Source organism: Hemitrygon akajei, chromosome 31 (assembly GCF_048418815.1).
Source record: "Hemitrygon akajei chromosome 31, sHemAka1.3, whole genome shotgun sequence".
Taxonomy (NCBI): Eukaryota; Metazoa; Chordata; class Chondrichthyes; order Myliobatiformes; family Dasyatidae; genus Hemitrygon; species Hemitrygon akajei.
In genome coordinates this window covers 12754799-12777069 of record NC_133154.1, presented here as the reverse complement: position 1 = coordinate 12777069, position 22271 = coordinate 12754799, and the positions used below count along the sequence as shown (strand labels likewise).

At 46.8% G+C, this 22271-nt stretch overlaps 1 protein-coding gene across 1 annotated transcript in view; it reads left to right on the top strand.

Moving 5' to 3' along the window:
* Nucleotides 1-21611, top strand: part of LOC140719071 (uncharacterized) — a 98419-nt gene extending 76808 nt beyond the window's left edge. The window contains exons 10-12 of the mRNA XM_073033447.1: nt 9712-9961; nt 15592-15692; nt 21261-21611. Coding sequence (XP_072889548.1) covers nt 9712-9961; nt 15592-15692; nt 21261-21431 — 522 coding nt within the window. The 3' untranslated portion in view covers nt 21432-21611. The remainder of the gene's footprint in view (nt 1-9711; nt 9962-15591; nt 15693-21260) is intronic.
* The last annotated feature ends 660 nt before the right edge of the window (nt 21612-22271 follow it).

Genomic DNA, 22271 nt, shown 5'->3' with positions numbered 1-22271 from the left:
AACCATCAGGTCCTACACCACCAGGTTCAGGAACAGTTATTACCCCTCAACCATCAGGTCCCACACCACCAGGTTCAGGAACAGTTATTACCCCTCAACCATCAGGTCCCACACCACCAGGTTCAGGAGCAGTTATTACCCCTCAACCATCAGGTCCCACACCACCAGGTTCAGGAACAGTTATTACCCCTCAACCATCAGGTCCCACACCACCAGGTTCAGGAACAGTTATTACCCCTCAACCATCAGGTCCCACACCACCAGGTTCAGGAACAGTTATTACCCCTCAACCATCAGGTCCCACACCATCAGGTTCAGGAGCAGACATTACCCCTCAACCATCAGGTCCCACACCACTGGGTTCAGGAACAGTTATTACCCCCTCAACCATCAGGTCCCACACCACCAGGTTCAGGAACAGTTATTACCCCTCAACTATCAGGTCCCACACCACCAGGTTCAGGAACAGTTATTACCCCTCAACTATCAGGTCCCACACCACCAGGTTCAGGAACAGTTATTACCCCTAAACCATAAGGTCCCACACCACCAGGTTCAGGAACAGTTATTACCCCTCAACTATCAGGTCCCACACCACCAGGTTCAGGAACAGTTATTACCCTTCAACCATCAGGTCCCACACCACCAGGTTCAGGAGCAGTTATTACCCCTCAACCATCAGGTCCCACACCACCAGGTTCAGGAACAGTTATTACCCCTCAAATATCAGGTCCCACACCACTAGGTTCAGGAACAGTTATTACCCCTCAACCATCAGGTCCCACACCATCAGGTTCAGGAGCAGACATTACCCCTCAACTATCAGGTCCCACACCACCAGGTTCAGGAACAGTTATTACCCCTCAACCATCAGGTCCCATACCACCAGGTTCAGGAACAGTTATTACCCCTCAACCATCAAGTCCCACACCACCAGGTTCAGGAACAGTTATTACCCCTCAACCATCAGGTCCCATACCACCAGGTTCAGGAACAGTTATTACCCCTCAACCATCAGGTCCCACACCACCAGGTTCAGGAGCAGTTATTACCCCTCAACCATCAGGTCCCACACCACCAGGTTCAGGAACAGTTATTACCCCTCAACTATCAGGTCCCACACCACCAGGTTCAGGAACAGTTATTACCCCTCAACCATAAGGTCCCACACCACCAGGTTCAGGAACAGTTATTACCCCTCAACTATCAGGTCCCACACCACCAGGTTCAGGAACAGTTATTACCCCTCAACCATAAGGTCCCACACCACCAGGTTCAGGAACAGTTATTACCCCTCAACTATCAGGTCCCACACCACCAGGTTCAGGAACAGTTATTACCCCTCAACCATCAGGTCCCATACCACCAGGTTCAGGAACAGTTATTACCCCTCAACCATCAGGTCCCACACCACAAGGTTCAGGAACAGTTATTACCCCTCAACCATCAGGTCCCACACCACCAGGTTCAGGAGCAGTTATTACCCCTCAACTATCAGGTCCCACACCACCAGGTTCAGGAGCAGTTATTACCCCTCAACCATCAGGTCCCACACCACCAGGTTCAGGAACAGTTTTTACTCCTCAACCATCAGGTCCCACACCACCAGGTTCAGGAGCAGTTATTACCCCTCAACCATCAGGTCTCACACTACCAGGTTCAGGAGCAGTTATTACCCCTCAACCATCAGGTCTCACACTACCAGGTTCAGGAGCAGTTATTACCCCTCAACCATCAGGTCCCACACCACCAGGTTCAGGAGCAGTTATTACCCCTCAACCATCAAGTCTCACACTACCAGGTTCAGGAACAGTTATTACCCCTCAACCATCAGGTCCCACACCACCAGGTTCAGGAACAGTTATTACCCCTCAACTATCAGGTCCCACACCACCAGGTTCAGGAACAGTTATTACCCCTCAACCATAAGGTCCCACACCACCAGGTTCAGGAACAGTTATTACCCCTCAACTATCAGGTCCCACACCACCAGGTTCAGGAACAGTTATTACCCCTCAACCATAAGGTCCCACACCACCAGGTTCAGGAACAGTTATTACCCCTCAACTATCAGGTCCCACACCACCAGGTTCAGGAACAGTTATTACCCCTCAACCATCAGGTCCCATACCACCAGGTTCAGGAACAGTTATTACCCCTCAACCATCAGGTCCCACACCACAAGGTTCAGGAACAGTTATTACCCCTCAACCATCAGGTCCCACACCACCAGGTTCAGGAGCAGTTATTACCCCTCAACTATCAGGTCCCACACCACCAGGTTCAGGAGCAGTTATTACCCCTCAACCATCAGGTCCCACACCACCAGGTTCAGGAACAGTTTTTACTCCTCAACCATCAGGTCCCACACCACCAGGTTCAGGAGCAGTTATTACCCCTCAACCATCAGGTCTCACACTACCAGGTTCAGGAGCAGTTATTACCCCTCAACCATCAGGTCTCACACTACCAGGTTCAGGAGCAGTTATTACCCCTCAACCATCAGGTCCCACACCACCAGGTTCAGGAGCAGTTATTACCCCTCAACCATCAAGTCTCACACTACCAGGTTCAGGAACAGTCATTACCCCTCAACTATCAGGTCCCACACCACCAGGTTCAGGAGCAGTCATTACCCCTCAACTATCAGGTCCCACACCACCAGGTTCAGGAACAGTCATTACCCCTCAACCATCAGGTCCCACACCACCAGGTCCAGGAGCAGTCATTACCCCTCAACCATCAGGTCCCACACCACCAGGTTCCGGAACAGTTATTACCCCTCAACCATCAAGTTCCACACCACCAGGTTCAGGAACAGTTATTACCGCTCAACCATCAGGTCCCACACCACCGGGTTCAGGAGCAGTTATTACCCCTCAACCATCAGGTCCCACACCACCAGGTTCAGGAACAGTTATTACCCCTCAACCATCAGGTCCCACACCACCAGGTTCAGGAACAGTTATTACCCCTCAACCATCAAGTCCCACACCACCAGGTTCAGGAACAGTTATTACCCCTCAACTATCAGGCTCTTGTACCAGAGGGGTTAACTGCACTCACCCCGACACTGAACTGTTTCCACAACCTACGGACTCACTTTCAAGGCCCCTACAGCATATGTTCTCAATTGTTATTTCTTCTTTATTTATTATTATTATTATTATTATTATTATGTTGTCTTTTCTTTTCATATTGGCACAATTCATTGTATTTTGCACATTGGTTGTTAGTCTGTCCTTACATATAGCTTTTCATTGATTCCATTGTATTTACTGTGAATGCCTGCAAGAAAATGAATTTCGGGGTTGTATGTGGCGACACGCACACTTTGATAACAAACTTACTTTGAACTTTGAAGTGACATGAAGTCGGGGTGCCATTTGTAAACTGTGGCTTACAGCAGCATTTAAAAGATTCATAATTCAAGGTTGTTTAATGTCATTTCCTGTACACAAGTGTAAGGAGAACAAAATAATTGTTACTCCGGATCTGATGCAGTCCAAAAAAACCCAGAAGATGAAGAATACAACAACAACAACAACAACAACAACAATAATAATAAACAAGTGGGGGAGTGTTGGTGCTTGGCTGTTGCTTGTGTGTGGGAGGGGGAGGGGGCATTTGAGGTACCAATGTTTTTCTGTCATTCTTTGAGTTATTTTCCTATCTGTTTTGTGGATGTCTGTGAAGAGTAAGGATTTCAGGCTGTATACTCAATACATTCACTGACATTAAATTGAACCATTGAACCACTGATAAAAACACACTCTGAATAAAAATACATAAGATAGCTTCTATGCATAGTGTATAAAGAGCATATATGTCCATAAAGTGACACTAGGCTGTACATAAGGTGACTGACAGGAAATAATAAAGTATTGGTGGTATTAACAGTAAGACCAAAGAGCTGATTGTGGAATTAAGGAAGGGTAAGACGAGGGAACACAAACCAATCCTCATAGAGGGACCAGGAGCAGAGAGAGTGAACAATTTCAAGTTCCTGGGTGTCAAGATCTCTGAGGATCTAACCTGGGCGCAACATATTGATGCAGCTATAAAGAAGGCAGGACAGTGGATATATTTCATTCGGACTTTGAAGAGATTTGATGTGTCGACTACAACCCTCGAGAGCTTCTACAAATGTGCTGTGGAGAGCATTCTGATTGGCTGCATCCGTGTCTGGAATGGGGGGGGGGGGAGAGGGGGTCTACTGAACAAGATCGAATTAAGCTGCAGAAACTTGTAAAATTAGTCAGCTCCACCATGGGCACCAGCCTCCTTATTATCCAAAACATCTTCAAGGAGCGGTGTCTTAGGAAGGCAGCGTCCATCATTAAGGTCCCCCACCACTGAGGACATGCCTCCTTCTCAGTGTTACCATCGGGAAGGAGGTACAGACGCCTACAGGCACACACACTCAACAATTCAGGGACAGCTTCTTCCTCTCTGCCATCCGATTTCAAAATGAATATTAAACCCGTGAACACTACCTCACTACTTTTTAAAATTTCTGGGGGTTTTTTTGCTCTGCTTATTTTAACTTAACTGTTTAATAAACATATATATATATATATATATACACTTAAAGTAACTCAGTTTGTTTCCTCGTCATTTGCTTATCATGTATTTCATTGTACTGCTGGTGAATTTTAAAACATAATGCTGGTGATATTAAACCTGATTTTGAAAAGAGGATATGAAGATATCACAGAAAAATGTCACATCTCAATCAAGAACAAAAACCTTGTGGTGTAATAACTCAAATTTATCAGCTGTAATTCCACTGCATTGATTCAATATCTTTATAGTATTGTATCATCTGCATGACGCTACCTAATTCACGTTCTAGCATGGTTAAGTTTTAGGATATTTCTCCGGACTTGTATAATAATCCCATTCATTTCATCAATTTATTTGTAAGAATTTATTAGTTTATCTTTATCGTGCATGTTCCATTCACACTTACAAAATCAATTTAGATTGTGGCGTGGGAAGATGGAGATAAGATAATGTTTTATTGATGGGGAGTGTTGCAGGCTGGATGGAATATAAAGCACACCACTACCCAACTAGCTTCAGATCCTTGACAGGCGAGATTGACGGCTTCAACAGACAGAACGCCCTGTTTAACAGTTCTGGTCAGTCTATCATTTACGTTGTACGTCTATTTTAAATGTATCATCTAAGGTTTTTGCAGTCTCGCTGTATTTATATATACTTTGGCAATATATGATCACTGCTTTACTAGAAATATATATTTTTTCTTCTGTCTGTGAAGAGTAAGAATTTCAGGTTGTATACTGTATATTCTCTGATATTAATTGGAACCATGGAACCACTGACCAGTGGTAAAAGGGAGCAAGTGACTTAGCGATGTGCTTTAAGCTGTAACAGCTCCCACACTGCCAAGAGCAGATGATGGATTAATTTTTAAAAGCTTTAAAAATACTCAGCTGGTCAGGTAGCATCTGTGGAGAAAGTAACAGGGTTAATGCTTCAGGTCTATTTATCAGATCTGGGAAAGTGTTTTAAGTTGCAGAGGTTGAGGGGACTGAGGGGGTAACTGCGTTAGGGTGCAGGTGAAGGCTGGCTGGGTGGCACGATGTTCTCAGTAGTATCCAGTTAACCTGCCCTCTGTGGCATTAGAGGGGAGCTCGAGAGAAATGGCTTCACGACAGCATTGTGTAACTGTGTGAGGCGAAAGAGCAGTTGCTGGAAGTTGAAACGTAACAGGGTGCTGGAAATACCCAGCAGGTCAGTCAGCGCCCGTGGAAGGAGAATGTCAGATCAGAATCAGGTGTAATATTATTGGCATTGTCCTGAAATTTGTTGCTTGTGGCAGAAGTATATTGCAATACATGATAATAAAAACCTGTAAATTACAGTAAATATATATATATATAAAGTTAAATTAATTTAATATTGCAAAAAGAGAAAACAAATGTTACTGAGTAACTGCCGCAGAGAGTTGACGCGAAAACAGTAATGTCTTGCTTTGGCACAAACAGGAAAGGCTGGTTATTTGAAACTGACGGATTGAAATATTGAGTTCTAAGGGCTGGGACGGAGACAGGAGATGAGGCACTATTCCTCAAGCTCGTTTTCCATTCAGGGACGAGGCAGAATACTGAGAAGGCTAGAAGAAAGAATGACCTTGGAGTGCCCAAAGCCCTGAATGCCACAGTTTATGGAGTTGAAAGAGACAAAGTTAAAGTTGAATTTATTGTCACATGCACAAGTACGCACAGGTGCAATTAAGAACTGACTTGCAGCAGCATCACGATGTCGCATCATATCAACAGCATTCACAACAGAAACAGAAACTGATTATAAATTATAGACAGTTTTTACACAATTAGAGTGCACCGGCTGGTAGCGTGGTGCCATCTGCACCACGCTTCAAGCTGAGTGGTCCTGGGTTCGAGTCTGGCGCTTTCCGCCTGTGCTGGGGAGGTTGAGTGTCGAGCTAGCAACTTGGCCTTGTAAAAGAACAGACGGAAATGGTGAAGGAGTGACACGGTTGCCCCCCCACCCCCCCGATGCGCCGCAAGGATCAGCGACAACTACCATTTCGGTGCGAAGTGATCGAGGCGGGTCATAACATTGCCGTACTGAGGTAGAGATGAGGGTGGTGCAGGTTGGTCCAAGAACTGAATGGCTGAAGGGAATCAGACGCTCTTGAACCTGGTGATGCTTAGCTCAGGCTTCTATACCTCCCGTCCAACGGCGCTTGAGAGAAGATGGTGAAGATCTGTAATGAACTTTAATGATGGATGTTGCCTTAAGTGGGGAAGAATGTACCTGTGATGTATTGGGCTGAGTTCACCCTGCATCTTTTTCTGCTCTCGTGCAGCCAGTCAGGGTGCTTTCGACAGCACAGCCTCACAAGTTGTGTCTGGTAGGGCATCGGATATGAGCACAAGTAACACAATGGGATAAACCAGCTGTCAGAAACAGTATCAGGCTTATTACTACTGCCCTAGCTCGTGAAATGTGCTGGTTTTGTGGCAGCAGTACAGTGCAAGGCATGAGAAGTTACTCTAAGAAAATAAATAGTACGAAGAAGGAATAGTGAGGCAGCATTCACAGGTTCATAAGATAATTGAGAAAATTAGGCCATTCAGCCCATCGAGTCTGCTCCACCATTTCATCATGGCTGATCCATTTCCCTCTCAACGCCATTCTCCTGCCTTCTCCCCGTAACATAGAAACATAGAAACATAGAAAATAGGTGCAGGAGTAGGCCATTTGGCCCTTCGAGCCTGCACCACCATTCAGTATGATCATGGCTGATCATCCAACTCAGAACCCTGTACCTGCTTTCTCTCCATACCCCCTGATCGCTTTAGCCACAAGGGCCATATCTAACTTCCTCTTAAATATAGCCAATGAACCTGCCTCAACTGTTTCCTGTGGCGGAGAATTCCACAGATTCACCACTCTCTGTGTGAAGAAGTTTTTCCTCATCTCGGTCCTAAAAGGCTTCCCCTTTATCCTTAAACTGTGACCCCTCGTTCTGGACTTCCCCAACATCGGAAACAATCTTCCTGCATCTAGCCTGTCCAATCCCTTTAGAATTTTATGTAATGTAACCTTTCACACCCTGATTAATCAAGAACTTATCAACCCTCCACCTTAAAGGCACCCAGTGACCCGGCCTCCACAGCAGTCTGTAGCGACAGATTCCACCAATTCACCACCCTCTGCCTGAAGAAATTCCTCCTCATTTCCATTCCAAATGGACATCCCTCTACTTTGAGGCTGTCCCTCTGGTCCTAGACACACCTACCAAAAGAAACATCCTCTTCACATCCATTCTATCTCGGCCTTTCAACCTTCAATGTGATCCCCCCCCTCGTTCTTCTGAATTTATGTACTGTACAGAAATCTAATGGCAGAGAGGGAGAAGCTGTTCCTAAAATGCTGAGTGAGGGTCTTCACCTCCTTGCTGATGGTGGTACTGAGAAGTGGGCATGTCCTGGATGGCGAGAGTCCATAATGAAGGGCATCGCTTTCTAGAGGCACTGCCTTTGGAAGATGTCCTCGATGTTGTGGGGCTTGCTGATTCAGCAATCCTTTCCAGTTTCCTTTGATCCTGTGTGGGGGCTCCTCCGTAGCGGGCATTGATGATAGCAGCCAGAATGCTCTCTAAGATACGAGGGGTGATGGATAAGTTCATGGCCTAAGGTAGGAGTCAATTTTAGAGAACCTAGCAGAATTATTTCTCCTACATTTGCACACTTAGTCCAGCGGTCGTGGAGCATACGGATCCCTTCTTTGTAGAAGTCGGCGTCTTGGACCTCCAGAAGTGGTCCACAGAAGGGGGGATTGATAAATTTGTGGCCTAAGGTAGAAGGAGATGAGTTATTAACTTCAAACTTTCTGCATTTTCACTGAGAGAGTTGAACTGCATGTGCATGTAACGAGAGCTGTATAACTCATCTCCTTCTACCTTAGGCCACAAACTTACCAATCACCCCTGCTGTGGACCACTTGGAGGACCAAGATGCTCTCGTTACATGCACGTGCAGTTCAGCTCTTTGAGTGATAATACAGAAAGTTTGAAGTTAATGACTCATCTCCGTCTACCTTGGGCCACGAACTTATCAATCGCCCCTGCTACGGACCACTTCTACAAAGAAGGGATCTGTATGCTCCACGACCGCTGGACTAAGTGTGTAAATGTAGGAGGGGACTATGTTGAAAAATAAATGTGCTAGGTTTTCTAAAATTGACTCCTTCTACCGTAGGCCACAAACTTATCAATCACCCCTCGTACATCTGTAGAAATTTGCAAGAATCTTTGGTGACGTAGCAAATCTCAAATTCCTAACAAAGCAGATGCTCTTGCTTGGCTTCTTACCACACACCACAGTAGGCGCACCGGACGGGGCCTTGTACTTTGCAGGACAGGGCGGAAATTTTGTCCAGAGAGAACTCTGTTCGGGGGAAGCGTTAGCAGAGCTATGGATCAGAGGAGGCGGAGGGGAGTGAACACAAGACTGCTGGAAAAGTTCAGCAGGTCAGGTCTCATCTGTCAGAAGAGAAACAGGGTCAATGTTTCAGATTCGGGACCCCTCCTCCGAGTTCTGACAAAGAGACTGTAGAATTAAATTAATAGAAAATCAGGCAGAAAGGGTGAATAAGGAGAAACAATCTCACTTAGCAGATCGGTAACCAGGCATTGGATACTAGTCACTTGTAAAGGATTAGAGGGCAACTGAGGAAAGATTTTTCACCCAAGGGTGCTGAGTGCAGGAACAGGTGCCATAGAGTCTTCAGTACAGAAGCAGGCACTTCGGCCCACAATGTATCTATTGCCCACCAAGAACATATTCAGTGGTGGAGCAGGAACTCTCGGTGCATTTACGAATTACAGGGATGAACACAGAGACACAATAGCTTCTGCATATGCTACGAATCTTGAGCAACACACACAAAATGCTGGAGGAACTCAGCTGGTCAGGCAGCATCTATGGAGGGGAATAAACAGTCAATGTTTTGGACCGAGACCCTTCACCAGGATGACCAGGAGGCGCCATTACATGAGGGCCAACAAGCTTGGAGATGAAGCATGGTAAAGATCTCAACAGGTGGCTGGTTTGGACTTAAACCAACTGGCCGCCTTCCTCACACTATGCTCTACTGACCCTGCATTCAGAGGCTATTAAAATCCCAGCGTTAATAACCTATTTGTTTTTACAGGTGAAAGTGCGACCACCTACCATGTCCCATTTCGCATCTCCTCTGGGCCTTCTGCTAATTCTGGCTTTGTCCACGACGAGTCCGATGGAGGCAAGACCAGCCAAGCATTCCCACCAGGATGATCACATGCAAGGACTCATCCCGAACCCCAGACTGGGGCAGGGGCACCACCAACGCCGGCACGCCATCCCGTACGTACAGATCAACGACGACGGGCAAGTCAGCAAGTCGGAGCATCAGAATGAGTACAGTAAGGGAACGATCCTTTCAACTTTTCCACCACACTACAGTTTTTTGTTGTCGAGAGATTGTCCGTGTGCCAACTTTACAACCCATTCCAAAGTCCAAAGTAAATTTTATTATCATTTCAATTTTTTTTATTTATTTAAAAGAATAAGGATAAATACAAGTCAGAGGAGAAGTTTTCTCAAATACTTATTTCAATAATAGTACAAAGAAAGGAATCTACACTGTCAAGATCATACATAGTATTAAGCTAATATAAAGAAAAAGAGAACCACATCTCCTCTTCACAATTCATAGAAAAAAAGACCCAAACATTTCTGTTATTAGAGAAAAAAACCCACTAAACTAACCTAAAACGAAAAAAAAAAGGCGACCGGGGAGTCTATTTTGAGGATACAATTTAAAAAAAGGAAAAAATCCTTCTGTCAAATCTAAAACTTCGCAGAGAAGAAAAAAAATTAACTGAAAAAGTAAAAAGAATTAGATCATATAAAAATATTGACTAAAAGGTCACCAAGTTTGCTCAAATTTAAAAGATGTGTCAAACGTCCGACTCCTAAATTTCTCCAAACTCCCAAGAGTCTCTTAAATATCCCTAATGTATCTGGCTCTACCATCATCCCTGGTTAACAAAAACACATAAAAAAAATTCAGAAGTGGAAGTAGAACCATCCAGCCTCATTAAGTTTGTGACTAACATTTTACCTCATCACCACTTTCTCCCACTGACCCATATCCCAGAATTGCCTTGATATCCAGAAAAAATCTACGGATTTCAGTCCTGAATTGGCTCTTGGGTAAGGAATTTCCCATCATGGCCAATCCATTACTTTGAAGCAGTAACACCTGGGTCTAGTTACCCACGCCAGGGGGAACAACCTCCCTTTCTCCACAATCCAAGGAGATCTTCCATGAGGTCACCTCCTAACCTTCAAGGTTCTGCCCTCAGTGTGCCATCACCGATTAAATGGACTCTGAAGGCTTACACCCGCTCCTCAAACACACTTTATTTGCTCGTGCACAAAGAGATCAGCATGGCCCCTGTCGCCACACGGCTCTGAAGTCTGAACACAGAAACAACATTTTGTTTCCAAAGCTTCTCAACAAAACTCCTCAGGTGTGAAACCCTAACTGACCCTGCACGAGGTCTGTTAAATGGTCTTTCTTGCTCTCAGTGTTCGGTTAATAATTATTGAAGTCCGTCCATCATTTCACATTTGGCGTTTGCGCATGTGACCGTTCTGCTAATTGTTAATTGCTCATGACTGCACTAGTAGCTGGTTGCTAATATCTTGTCTGTTCTGATATTACCCTGAGTTTTATCCTTGGCACCGAACCACAGTCAATCCTGATACGTTTCAGAGACTGGCAATTCAGATTTCCATAGTGAAATTGACTAGAAGTTAGGGATCTTGACCGTTTGGTAAACTGCACATGCTTAGATCCCTGCTTGCAAGGTCAATCACCGTTCACAATACAGATGTTAAAAGTTAACAGAAACTGCAAGCTAAAGTTGGTAAAACAATTGCCCCCTAGATGCTGTGCGTGTGCTTTGTTACTGTCACGGGGAAGCAGACTCACGGGTTTGGTAAGTGAGACAGAAGGCAGTGGTGACGAGTAAACACATTAACCATTTACTTACAGAGAAACAGTAAAACATTTAACCCAACCTTAAAGTCACCCGAAGTTACAAAGACTGCGACACTAAACATTCAGTAACACTTCAAACTCAACAGGTACCTCATTAAATCTCCCCAAATTAAACCTTCAACAAACAGGTACTTAGCTAAGTGTGAGCGTGCGCCCTCCTGGGTCTGCAGAACTCAGTGTGAAGGCGAGCGCCCGGAGACGAAAGAAAGCCCCCGAGGCACCGGTGAGGTGGCATATCAGGCAACCAATGGGAAACAGCTGCTGCGTCCTTCAAAGGGCCAGTTCATGATCGGCATGGTAGAAGCAGCTTTTGACCAGTAAACTAACCCTTCACATCCTTAACCTGTACGCCAAATGACTCCTGTGCCCCGCTGCGCAAAGCCCTTTCTTGCCTGGGGTGACTGCACACACGATCTGGGCACTCTCTTAGCCCTTACCACAGAGTCAGGCCTATTATCACCGGCACGTGTCGTGAAATTTCTTAACTTCGCAGCAGCAGTTCAATGCAATACATAACCTGGAAGAAAAAATAAATAAATAACCATATATGTAGATTGAATAATAGATTAAAAATTGTGCAAAAGACAGAAAAACTGTATATTAAAAAAAGTGAGGTAGGGTCCAAGGGTTCAATGTCCATTTAGGAGTGTGTGCCTTCAGGCTTCTGTACCTCCTACCTGATGGTAACAGTGAGAAAAGGGCATGCCCTGGGTGCTGGAGGTCCTTAATAATGGACGCTGCCTTTCTGAGACACCGCTCCTTGAAGATGTCCTGGGTACTTTGTCGGCTAGTACCCAAGATGGAGCTGGGACTAGATTTACAACCCTCCGCAGCTTCTTTCGGTCCTGTGCAGTAGCCCCTCCATACCGGACAGTGATGCAGCCTGTCAGAATGCTCTCCAAGGTACATCTATAGAAGTTTTTCAGTGTATCTGTTGACAAACCAAATCTCTTCAAACTCCTAATGACGTACAGCCACTGTCTTGCCTTCTTTACAACTGCATCGATATGTTGGGAGCAGGTTAGATCCTCAGAGATCTTGACACCCAGGAACTTGAAGCTGCTCACTCTCTCCACTTCTGATCCCTCTGTGAGGATTGGTGTGTGTTCCTTCGTCTTACCCTTCCTGAAGTCCACAATCAGCTCTTTCGTCTTCCTGACGTTGAGTGCCAGGTTGTTGCTGTGGCACCACCCCACTAGCTGGCATATCTCGCTCCTGTACACCCTCTCGTCACCCTGCTGCAACCCCAACAAGTTGCTTGGCGTGTGAAGGTTCGGTCGGTGAGGCGCTGCGCCGGGTGCATCCGGGAGGCCGTGGTTCACTCTAGGGTCTGATGACGCGACTGATAGTGAGCAAGCTTTCAATAGGCAGCCTGTCGGTTGTATCACAACCGGCGGCTCCAACCAGCCCGGTTCAGCCCTGACCTCCTCAGCTGCCTGGGGCTTTCGTCCCACATCCCAAAGAGAGAGACTGGCTTTGTGCGTCGCATGCACGTCGATATGAAATGTGTCTTTTGCTTCCAGAATGTGCCGCGGGCAGTTCGCGAGCATCACCAGGCTTCCGGTGCCAAAATAGCATGCCCGCAGATCACTAACCTGTACATTTTGGAATGCCGGAGGGAAATGGGGCATCTGGAGTGGTCATGGGGAGAATGTACGAACCCTTTACAGACAGTGGCGGATTTGAACCCTAGTCTTAGAGTTGGCACTGTAATAGCATTATGGTAACTGGTAGGCTACCATTCTGCCCCCAAAGGCGTGTAGGTTGGTCAGTTAATCTGGTCGCCTTGCTTGTGGAATGAATGAATGAGTTAATTAAATTTATTACCTACATCCTTCATATACATGAGTAGTAAAAGTTTTTACGTTAACATCTCCGTCTGAATGTACAATTTGTAATAAATAGTATATACAAAAGGATAGTCAATATAACAGAGAAATACAGCTGTGTCAGCATGAATTAATCAGCCTGATGGCCTGGTGGAAGAAGCTGTCCCAGAGCCTGTTGGTCCTGGCTTTTATGTTGCGGGTACCGTTTCCCGGATGGTAGCAGCTGGAACAGTTTGTGGTTGGGGTGACTCGGGTCCCCAATGATCCTTCGGGCCCTTACCTGTCTTTGTAAGTGTCCTGAATAGTGGGAAGTTCACATCTACAGATGCACTGGGCTGTCCGCACCACTCTCTGCAGAGTCCTGCAATTGAGGGAGGTACAGTTCCCATGCCGGGCAGTGATGCAGCCAGTCAGGATGCTCTCAATTGTGCCCCTGTAGAAGGATGTTGTTCAACTGAAAAGGGTGTAAATAAATTCACACGGAAATACCTGAGCTATAAGGAGAAGCTGAAAAGCTGGGAATGAAGGAGGCTGAAGGTACTTTGCAGAGGTATAAAACAGCATGGGAGGTATAGGTGCTCAGTCTGTTTCCCAAGATAGGGGAATCTGAAACTAAAGGGTATAAATTTGATGTGAAAGGCAAAAGGGGACCTTAGGGAAAGTTTGGCACACTGAGGGTGGTGGAATGAACTGCCAAAAGAAAGTGGTAGAAGCAGGTAGGGCTGCAACCTTTAAAAGACACATGGACAGGTTTGTGGATAAGGAATGTTTGGTGGGATATGGGCCAATTGTGGGGAAACGGGACTGGCTCAGGTAGATGATTTGGACTGAATACACTGGCACCCTGGGACACCCTGAAGCCATGGAAAGTCCCTCTTACTGTGCAACATTAGGATTGGGGTTGGAAACATTGCATCTTTTCATTTCTCTTTGACAGAAAGAAACATTAAATAAATCTACCAAAACACGGAACTTGTTTAAACTCTAACTAATTATTGGCATTGGTTTGTTATTGTCATGTGTACTGAGATACAGTGAAAAGCTTAGTGTAACAGCTACAGAGAAAGTACAAGATCGTAACAAGATAGACTGTGAGATCAAGAGACTTTCCATTCGTACGAGAGGCCCATTCAAGAGTCTGATGACAGCTGTCCTTGACCCTGGTGGTATGTGCTTTCAGGCTTTCTTATCTTCTGCCTGATGGAAGAGGGGAGAAACGGGAACATCCAGAGTGAACGGGCTGCTTTACTGAGGCAGCAAGAAGGATAGAAAGAGTCCATAGAGGGGAGGCTGGTTTCCCTGATGCGCTGAGCTGTGTCCACAACAATAGATTTATGAGCCGCCTATACCGCGTTGGGAAATTTCCACTGAGATCCCCTTGTGGTACTGACTCATCTCAGTACTTTGGCTGGAAGAGTGGTGGTGGTGGCATCTGTCGGTCTCGAGAGACCATGGATCTGCGCCTGGAGTTTCCAGGGCGCAGGCCTGGGCAGGGTTTGTATGGGAGACCGGCAGTTGCCCAAGCTGCAGGCCTTCCCCTCTCCACACCACCGATGTTGTCCAAGGGAAGGGCACTAGGACCCATGCAGCTCAGCACCGGTGTCGTCGCAAAGCAATGTGTGGTTAAGTGCCTTGCTCAAGGACACAAACACGCTGCCTCAGCTGAGGCTCGAACCAGTGACCTTCAGGTTACTAGTCTGATGCCTTGCCCACTAGGCCATGTGCCAACATTGCATGAGGGACACAGAAGCAACTTCCCCCCAGCTCTTTGCCCCTCACTGTGACGATTACTATAGACATCATAGTTACTAGAACTGGGGAACAAAGCCTCAAGATTTGGGGGAGTAGATTTAAGATGAAGATGAGGATGAACTGCTTTTCTCAGAGAGTGGTGACACTGTGGAATTCTCTGCCCAATGAAGCAGTGGAGGCTGCCTCAGTAAATATATATAAGACAAGGTTGGGTAGATTTTTGCATAGTAGGGGGATTATGGGGAAAAGGCAGGTAGGTGGAGATGAGTCCATGGTCAGATCAGCCATGATCTTATCGAATGGCGGAGCAGGCTCGATGGGCCAGATGGCCGACCCCTGCTCTGCACCTCCGTTTGAAGTCCGCGTGACCGAGAACGTTACTAACGCTCCCCGTTCCTTGCAGCTCTGATGGACATTCAGTTCACCAACACCGGGATCGTGATTAAAGGAAGGAAGAGTGCCCGCTATCTGTGCTCGCACACCAACAGCACCCTGTACAGCATGGTGAGTGGCAGGCCATGCCTCTCCTTTCCGCTGGGAAGTGGAGAACTGCATTGGCGCTTATTTGATGGTCTGATTGTGCACTATATAAAAATGGTCCAAACAGCAGTCTGGTTAATCAGTCTTATTAACAGGCACAGACAGGGTGCATGTGGAGAGAGTGGGGGAGTCTAGGACCAAAGAGTACACCTCAGAATACAAGGATGTCCCTTTAGAACAGAGATGAGGAGGAATTTCTTTAGCCAGAGGGTTGTGAATCTGTGGAAATCATTGCCACAGACGGCTGTGGTGGCCAAGTCGTTGGGTATGTTTAAAGCAGAGATTGATAAGGTCTTGATTAGTAAGGGCTTCAAAGGTTATTAGGAGAAGGCAGGGGAACGGGGCTGAGAAGAATGATAAGTTAGTCACGAAGGAATGGCAGAGCAGACTCGATGGGCCGAACAGCCTAATTCTGCTATGTCTTATGGTTTTAGGGAAGTTTGGGTCCTCCAGCTCCAGTGCTTGAAAGCACCTCAATTTCTACACCCGCACTGCTGACATCCATCGCTCCAGCCCAATCCATCTCCCATATTCACCTCTCTGTCCAAGACCCTCCCCAGCTTTTACTGATGCGCCACAGAGAGCATCCTATCCATGGCTTGGAACGGCTCTGCCCGCGACCGGGAGAAACCGCAGAGAGCCGTAAGCCCAGCTCAGCGCATCACAGAAACCATGGGCTCCGCCTGCACCTTCTCACGGCCTTGGCAAAGCAGGCCAGCTACCCTGGATATTCTTTCTTCTCCCCCTCCCACTGGGAAGAGGACACAAAAGCCTGAAAGCACAGACCCAGCAGGCTCAAGGACAACTTCTATCCCGCTGTTTTAAGACCTCTGGGAGGCCCTCTCATACTATAAGATAGACTCTTGACCTCACAATCTACTTCTGCACCTTCTCTGTAACATTATTTTCTCTATTCTGGTTTTGTTTCCCTTCAACTGCCTTATGTATGGATGGTATGCAGAACAAAGTTCCAAAGTTCCTCACTGTATCTCAGAACATGTACCTAAACCGGTTCGCCCTATTCTATTTCCTCTGGATTTCTAGTAGTAATGGATGAGTAGATGTACCTCTTCTGATTAAACCTTTCTCTTTGCTTCCTGCTGAATTCTCCATTCCCCACACACTGTCTTCATCCTTTGCCCAGTCTAGGCATTCCACCTCTGACCTCCGACCCACTGCATGACCGAGATGCACACCGCAGCTAGCAGAGCCTCTGACTCACAGCTTCAGAGAACCTGGTTCGATTCCGATCCCGGGCGCCGTCTGGGTGCGATTTGCATCCGCTGCCCCATAGCCACGCATTTCCCCTGGGAGCTCCCGTTTCCTACCCCGTCCTGAAGTTTGGTGCGGTTGGTAGGCTAGTGGGCCACTGAAAATTGCCCCTAGTGTGTGGGTGAATGGTAGAATCTGGAGAGAAGGTTGATGAAAATGCTTGGAGAACAATAAAACAGAGTATCTATAGGATGAGTCTGAATGTATTGATAGTCAGCAAAGATTTAATGGGCTGAGTAGCCTGTTTCTGAGGTGTATCTCTCGATAACCCTTCAGTCTTTTCAGTACAGTGCCTAGTGAAGGCTTGATCTGTTCAGATGTGATTGGCTGGAAACACACTTTTCTTCAGAAACTCATCCAAAATGCTATTGTCCACCCTCACACTGCCACCAAGCCCCTTTCATCTGTTACTCCTCTAGTTTGGTCTATCAAACTCTTGGATTTAAGATTCCAGTGACTTCAGATCTCCATGGGTCCAAACCTTTCACCCATTAGAACCTACCTGCTTTTCCAGTTCTAATCCCTCGATCTCCACAGGTCAGTCTAGAGTTCGAGCTTGAAGCTTCCTGCCTCTCAACCTCTCCGTCTTTAAAACGCCCCAACAAATCTGGTTTCATCCAAACCCCTGGCCACTTGTCCAACTGTTTCCTTTCTGCGTCAGTTCTGTGTTGATTTTTTTTCTCTATTTCACTCCTGTAGAACGCTTAGTAATTTTATTGGCATCAAGGGCACGAGTGGAATACAAGTTGGCGGTGTTGGCAAGATAAAAATAAAACGAAATACTGAATGTTTCCTGGTTTACGGTTTGGACTCGGCATTGCTAGAAGCAGGGAAAATCAAGATAAAATCTAGACTATGTAGCTGAGAAGTTCCATAGTATCATGGGGAAGGGAAGCTCTGTAACATCCAGCCCATGTTTTTAAGACATTTTTATAAAACAATCTTAACAATATTAAGGTTTAATGTTTTTAAACATGTTTTCTTTAAACCAGTTTTCTTCTGTGTTGAAAGCAAAGTGGCATTTTAGAAGCCCTACAGAAGGGATACCAATCAGATTTTCCCAGTGGTTAGGGACTGCGGTATGTTGTCTGCAGGTACTTTGGCACAGCTGGTAAAACTACTGTCTCGCGGCCCCAACAACCAGTTCAATTCTCACCTCGGGTGCTGGCAGTGTGGAGTTTGCACGTCCTTCTTGTGACCAGTTTCCGACTGGGGCTCCCGATTTCCTTTCACTGCACGTGGCTGTGCAAGTGAACAAGGCGGTAAAGACGGCAGAAGGCGTGCTAGCCTTCGTTGGTAGAGCTGTCAAGTACGGGAGCGAGGGATTTGTGCTGCAGCTACAGAAAACGTTCTTCAGGCCACGGAGTATTGTGTTCGGTGCTCGACACTCAATTATAGGATGGGGGTGCAGATTGTGGAGAGGGTGCAGATGTTTACCACGATGCGGTCTGGATTAGAAAATATGACCTATAAGGAGAAGCTGGACAATTCACAGTAGCGTAGCGGTTAGCATGACTTGGGGCGTCAGAGTTCAATTCCAACGTCGCTTGTAAGTATTCTGCATGTCTCCGAGAACGTGTAGGTTTCCTCCCGGTACTCTGGTTTCCTCCCACAGTCCAAAGATGTGCTGGTTCAAAGATTCACAGCACATTTATCACCAAAGTGGTTGGTTGGCACCCGTCTGTCGCAAAGGACAATGGGTGACGATCATCATCACAAGCCTGGGCGGAAGGTCTGGAGACCCTGAGATGCCCATTGGTCAAGATCTCTCTCTTGGCCTCGATGGTGTAGCCCAAAGGAAAGCTTATGAAGCAGTACGTTTGGCACCAGCCTGGCTGCAGGATGTTCAGTGACGTCCAGCCTCCTCAGGGGCTCCACTCCAGATTTGCCATCCGGGTTTACTCCCGTAGCCTTCGTCTCTCCCGAGCCTGCCCACAAGGGGATCCGATTCACGAGCACCAGGGGTGCGTCCACACGCCGGTGGGCCTGCGTGCAAGGGCCAGACCTCCTCCCTGTCCTCTGTAGTTCAGCCCGATTCCAAAATGAGTTTGTGTGTTGCCAGCGAGGAGGCAGTACATGAGGCTTCCTGTTGGAGAAACTGTGTGTTATATTATCAAAGTCTGTATGCAGTACACAACCCTGAGATTCATCTTCCCCACAGACAGCCACGAAACAATGAAGAACCATGGATCCCACATCAAACATCAACCCCCCCTTCCCAAACCTCGTGCAAAAAAAGGGGCAAACGGCAACAACAAAAGATCAAGAAACACAGAATGTGAAAATCAAAATCAAAAGGCTTATTTTAGCTCAGTGTTTCTTGTCTGTAGGCCATCTTGATTCAAAGATCACCCAAACATAGTAACGGTACAGAAGCAGCCAGAACTGTTATAAACCTGAATTAAGAGTCCAAATCCACAATCCACATTGATCAAACCTTGCTCCGGCGCCATCCCCGACAGCATCAAGGGTTAAAAGGTTAATTGCCCCGTGATTAGTCTCATGTTGCATTAGTGGGTCGCTGGCAGCGGGGCTCAAGGGGCTGGGAGCGACTGTTCTGTGTTGTATCTCTAACTGAATAAAATTTGGGCTGTTCTCCCTCAGAAGCCGAGGGGAGACCTGATGGAGGTTTTTAAGATTATGAGGCAAAGATGGAGTAGGCAGTTAGAATCTTTTCCCCAGGGTAGAAATGGCAGATCAGAATCAGAATCAGGTTTATTATCACCAGCATGTGTCGTAAAATTTGTTAACATAGCAGCAGCAGTTCAATGCAATACATGATATAGAATAATAATAAGTAAATCAATTACTGTACGGTATACGTATATCGAATTGATTAAAAGTTGTGCAAAAACAAAAATAATATATTTAAAGAAGTGGGGTAGTGTCCATTCAATGTTCATATAGGAATCAGATGGCAGAGGGGAAGAAGATATCAGAGGATAAGCTTTTAAGGCTGAGGGGGTGGGGTGTTTAAAGGCAAGTTTTTTTCATGCAGAGACTGGTAGATGTCTGGAAATAGGTTACCAAGGGTGGCCGTGGGAGCAGGCAGTTTGGTGGAGATTTAGGGGTGTTCAGGTGGTCATGAGTATGAAGAGATTGGAGGCTTATGTATGATAGGAGGGCATTCAGTATAAACTGACATCAAGATCAACACACCACGGGCCAAATGCCCTGTCCAGCATTGTACTGTTCTAAGTAGATCCTGAAGACGCGTGGGTTGGTGGTTAATTGGCTGCTGTGGTGGGAGACTCAGAGGTGTGTTAGCGGGATGTCAGGGAGACTAGCCTGCAGAGGAATGGAATAGCAATGGGTCTCCTGTTGTAAGGCGAAATGTGGAGGAGGTGGGAGACCATCAGAACTGATAAAGAGACACATAAGCCACAGTAGGGTCGCGGTTAGAGCGTCACAGTTACGGCTATGGGGCATTGGGAGTTCAGAGTTCAGTCCCTGTGGTTTCCCCGGGTGCTCCGGTTTCTTCTCACAGTCCAAAGACGGACCGGGAGGTTAAGTGGTCATTAGTAAGTTGTTCCGTGATTGGGTTAGGGTCAAATCGGGGTTTGACAAAACGCCGGAGAAACTCACTGGGTCGGGCAGCACCTCTGAGGGGGAATGGAGAGTCAATGTTTTGGCTCGAAGCCCTTCATCGGGACGAGAGAGAGAGAGAGAGAGAGAGAGAGAGAGAGAGAGAGAGAGAGAGAGAGAGAGAGAGAGAGAGAGAGAGAGAGAGAGAGAGAGAGAGAGAGAGAGGAGAGAGAGAGAGAGAGAGAGGGAGAGAGAGGGAGAGAGAGAGGGAGGGAGAGAGAGAGAGAGAGAGAGAGAGAGAGAGAGAGAGAGAGAGAGAGAGAGAGAGAGAGAGAGAGAGAGAGAGAGAGAGAGAGAGAGAGAAGCAGATAGCCAGTGCGTAAACAAACAGGTGGAGGGAAGGGTGGAACAAGGGCTGGCAGGTGAGCGGGGAAGCTAGGGCGGGGATGGTCTCAGGTAGGTAAAAGTGACAATGGGTCGAAGATGTAGTGGAGTGAGGTGAAGATCGGAACAGGTGGGGGGAGTTCGCAGGTGATGGACAGACAGAGGGGAATGAGACAGGATAATGGGGGCCGTTTGGATCAGGAGCAGAGTGAAATGACACATTGGGGCAAGAAAGGGACAGAGGGTGGAGCGGCTGCCAGCACTTTGTGAATTCGAGGTTGGACACCTGAGCACTTACTAGAGTCCCACCTTTTACGATCTTCACAACTCTGAACCCCATGTCTGTTTCAGCCCCAGCTAGAAGAGAACTGCACATTTAAAGAAAGCACCACCAGTAACCAGCGAAGGGACGACGGACACCTCGAACAACGCAGCTCTTCACAGGCAAAGACGGGCAGTGCCTGCGTGCAGTCTGAACAGATCAATCCCAACTCACCAGACCCGGTGGAAATGATCGTGTGATGAGATAGATACGCACCACAGCTCTGAAAGTTCAGCAATCGCCTCAGATATTATTTATTTAACCAGTTATTCATCACTATGAATGAATTGTTATATTTATGCTAAGATTATCTACATACCGTGAAAGGCTGACACTGGTTTATTTTGGTAACCTTTTTTTTAATATAAATGGTTGTTCAATATTTGCAAGGCCTCTCTGACTTTTGAATTTCTTATTGCACAAAATAGGGGACATCTCCCCATGTGGGCTGGTGGGGTGGGGGAGAGGATTGGTTTGGTCACTGATATGGATATTCGGACTGGGCTGCAGGTTAATCCGACTACTAAACCAGGTGAGAGGTGTAGAGTAACCTGGTAACAGAGCACCCTGGGTTAATAATCCCCCCAAAACAGAGACTCAAGTTCCATATATAATTTAAAATCAGATAAGAATGTCTCTACTGCCTATTACGCCACTGGCGTTGGGGGCAGCAATGAAGATCCCCCATCGCTGGCAATGTTCAGGGCTTCCCCTCGGTTTTCACCACTGTCAGTCATCCAAGTCCCGGGCGGAGATTCAGGAACACCGTCGCGCTCAGATGTAGACCGCTGGTTCCGTAACGATTTCGTTTGACCATTCAGGGTTGCTGGCCTAGATTTGAACCCCCGAGCCTGGAGGACCGGTGGGCCACTCTCAGTCTGGCCGATACCCTTTGGCCTGTTTGGCATGGGCGGCCCTACCAAGAGCTAAAGCACAAAGTCCTGACTCCAGCCAACGTAGCTCTCCGCGTCATTGAGGCACGCAAGCCTCCAAACCAACACAAGCTTGTGCTCCTCTTGGAGGAGTTAACAATATAAAAC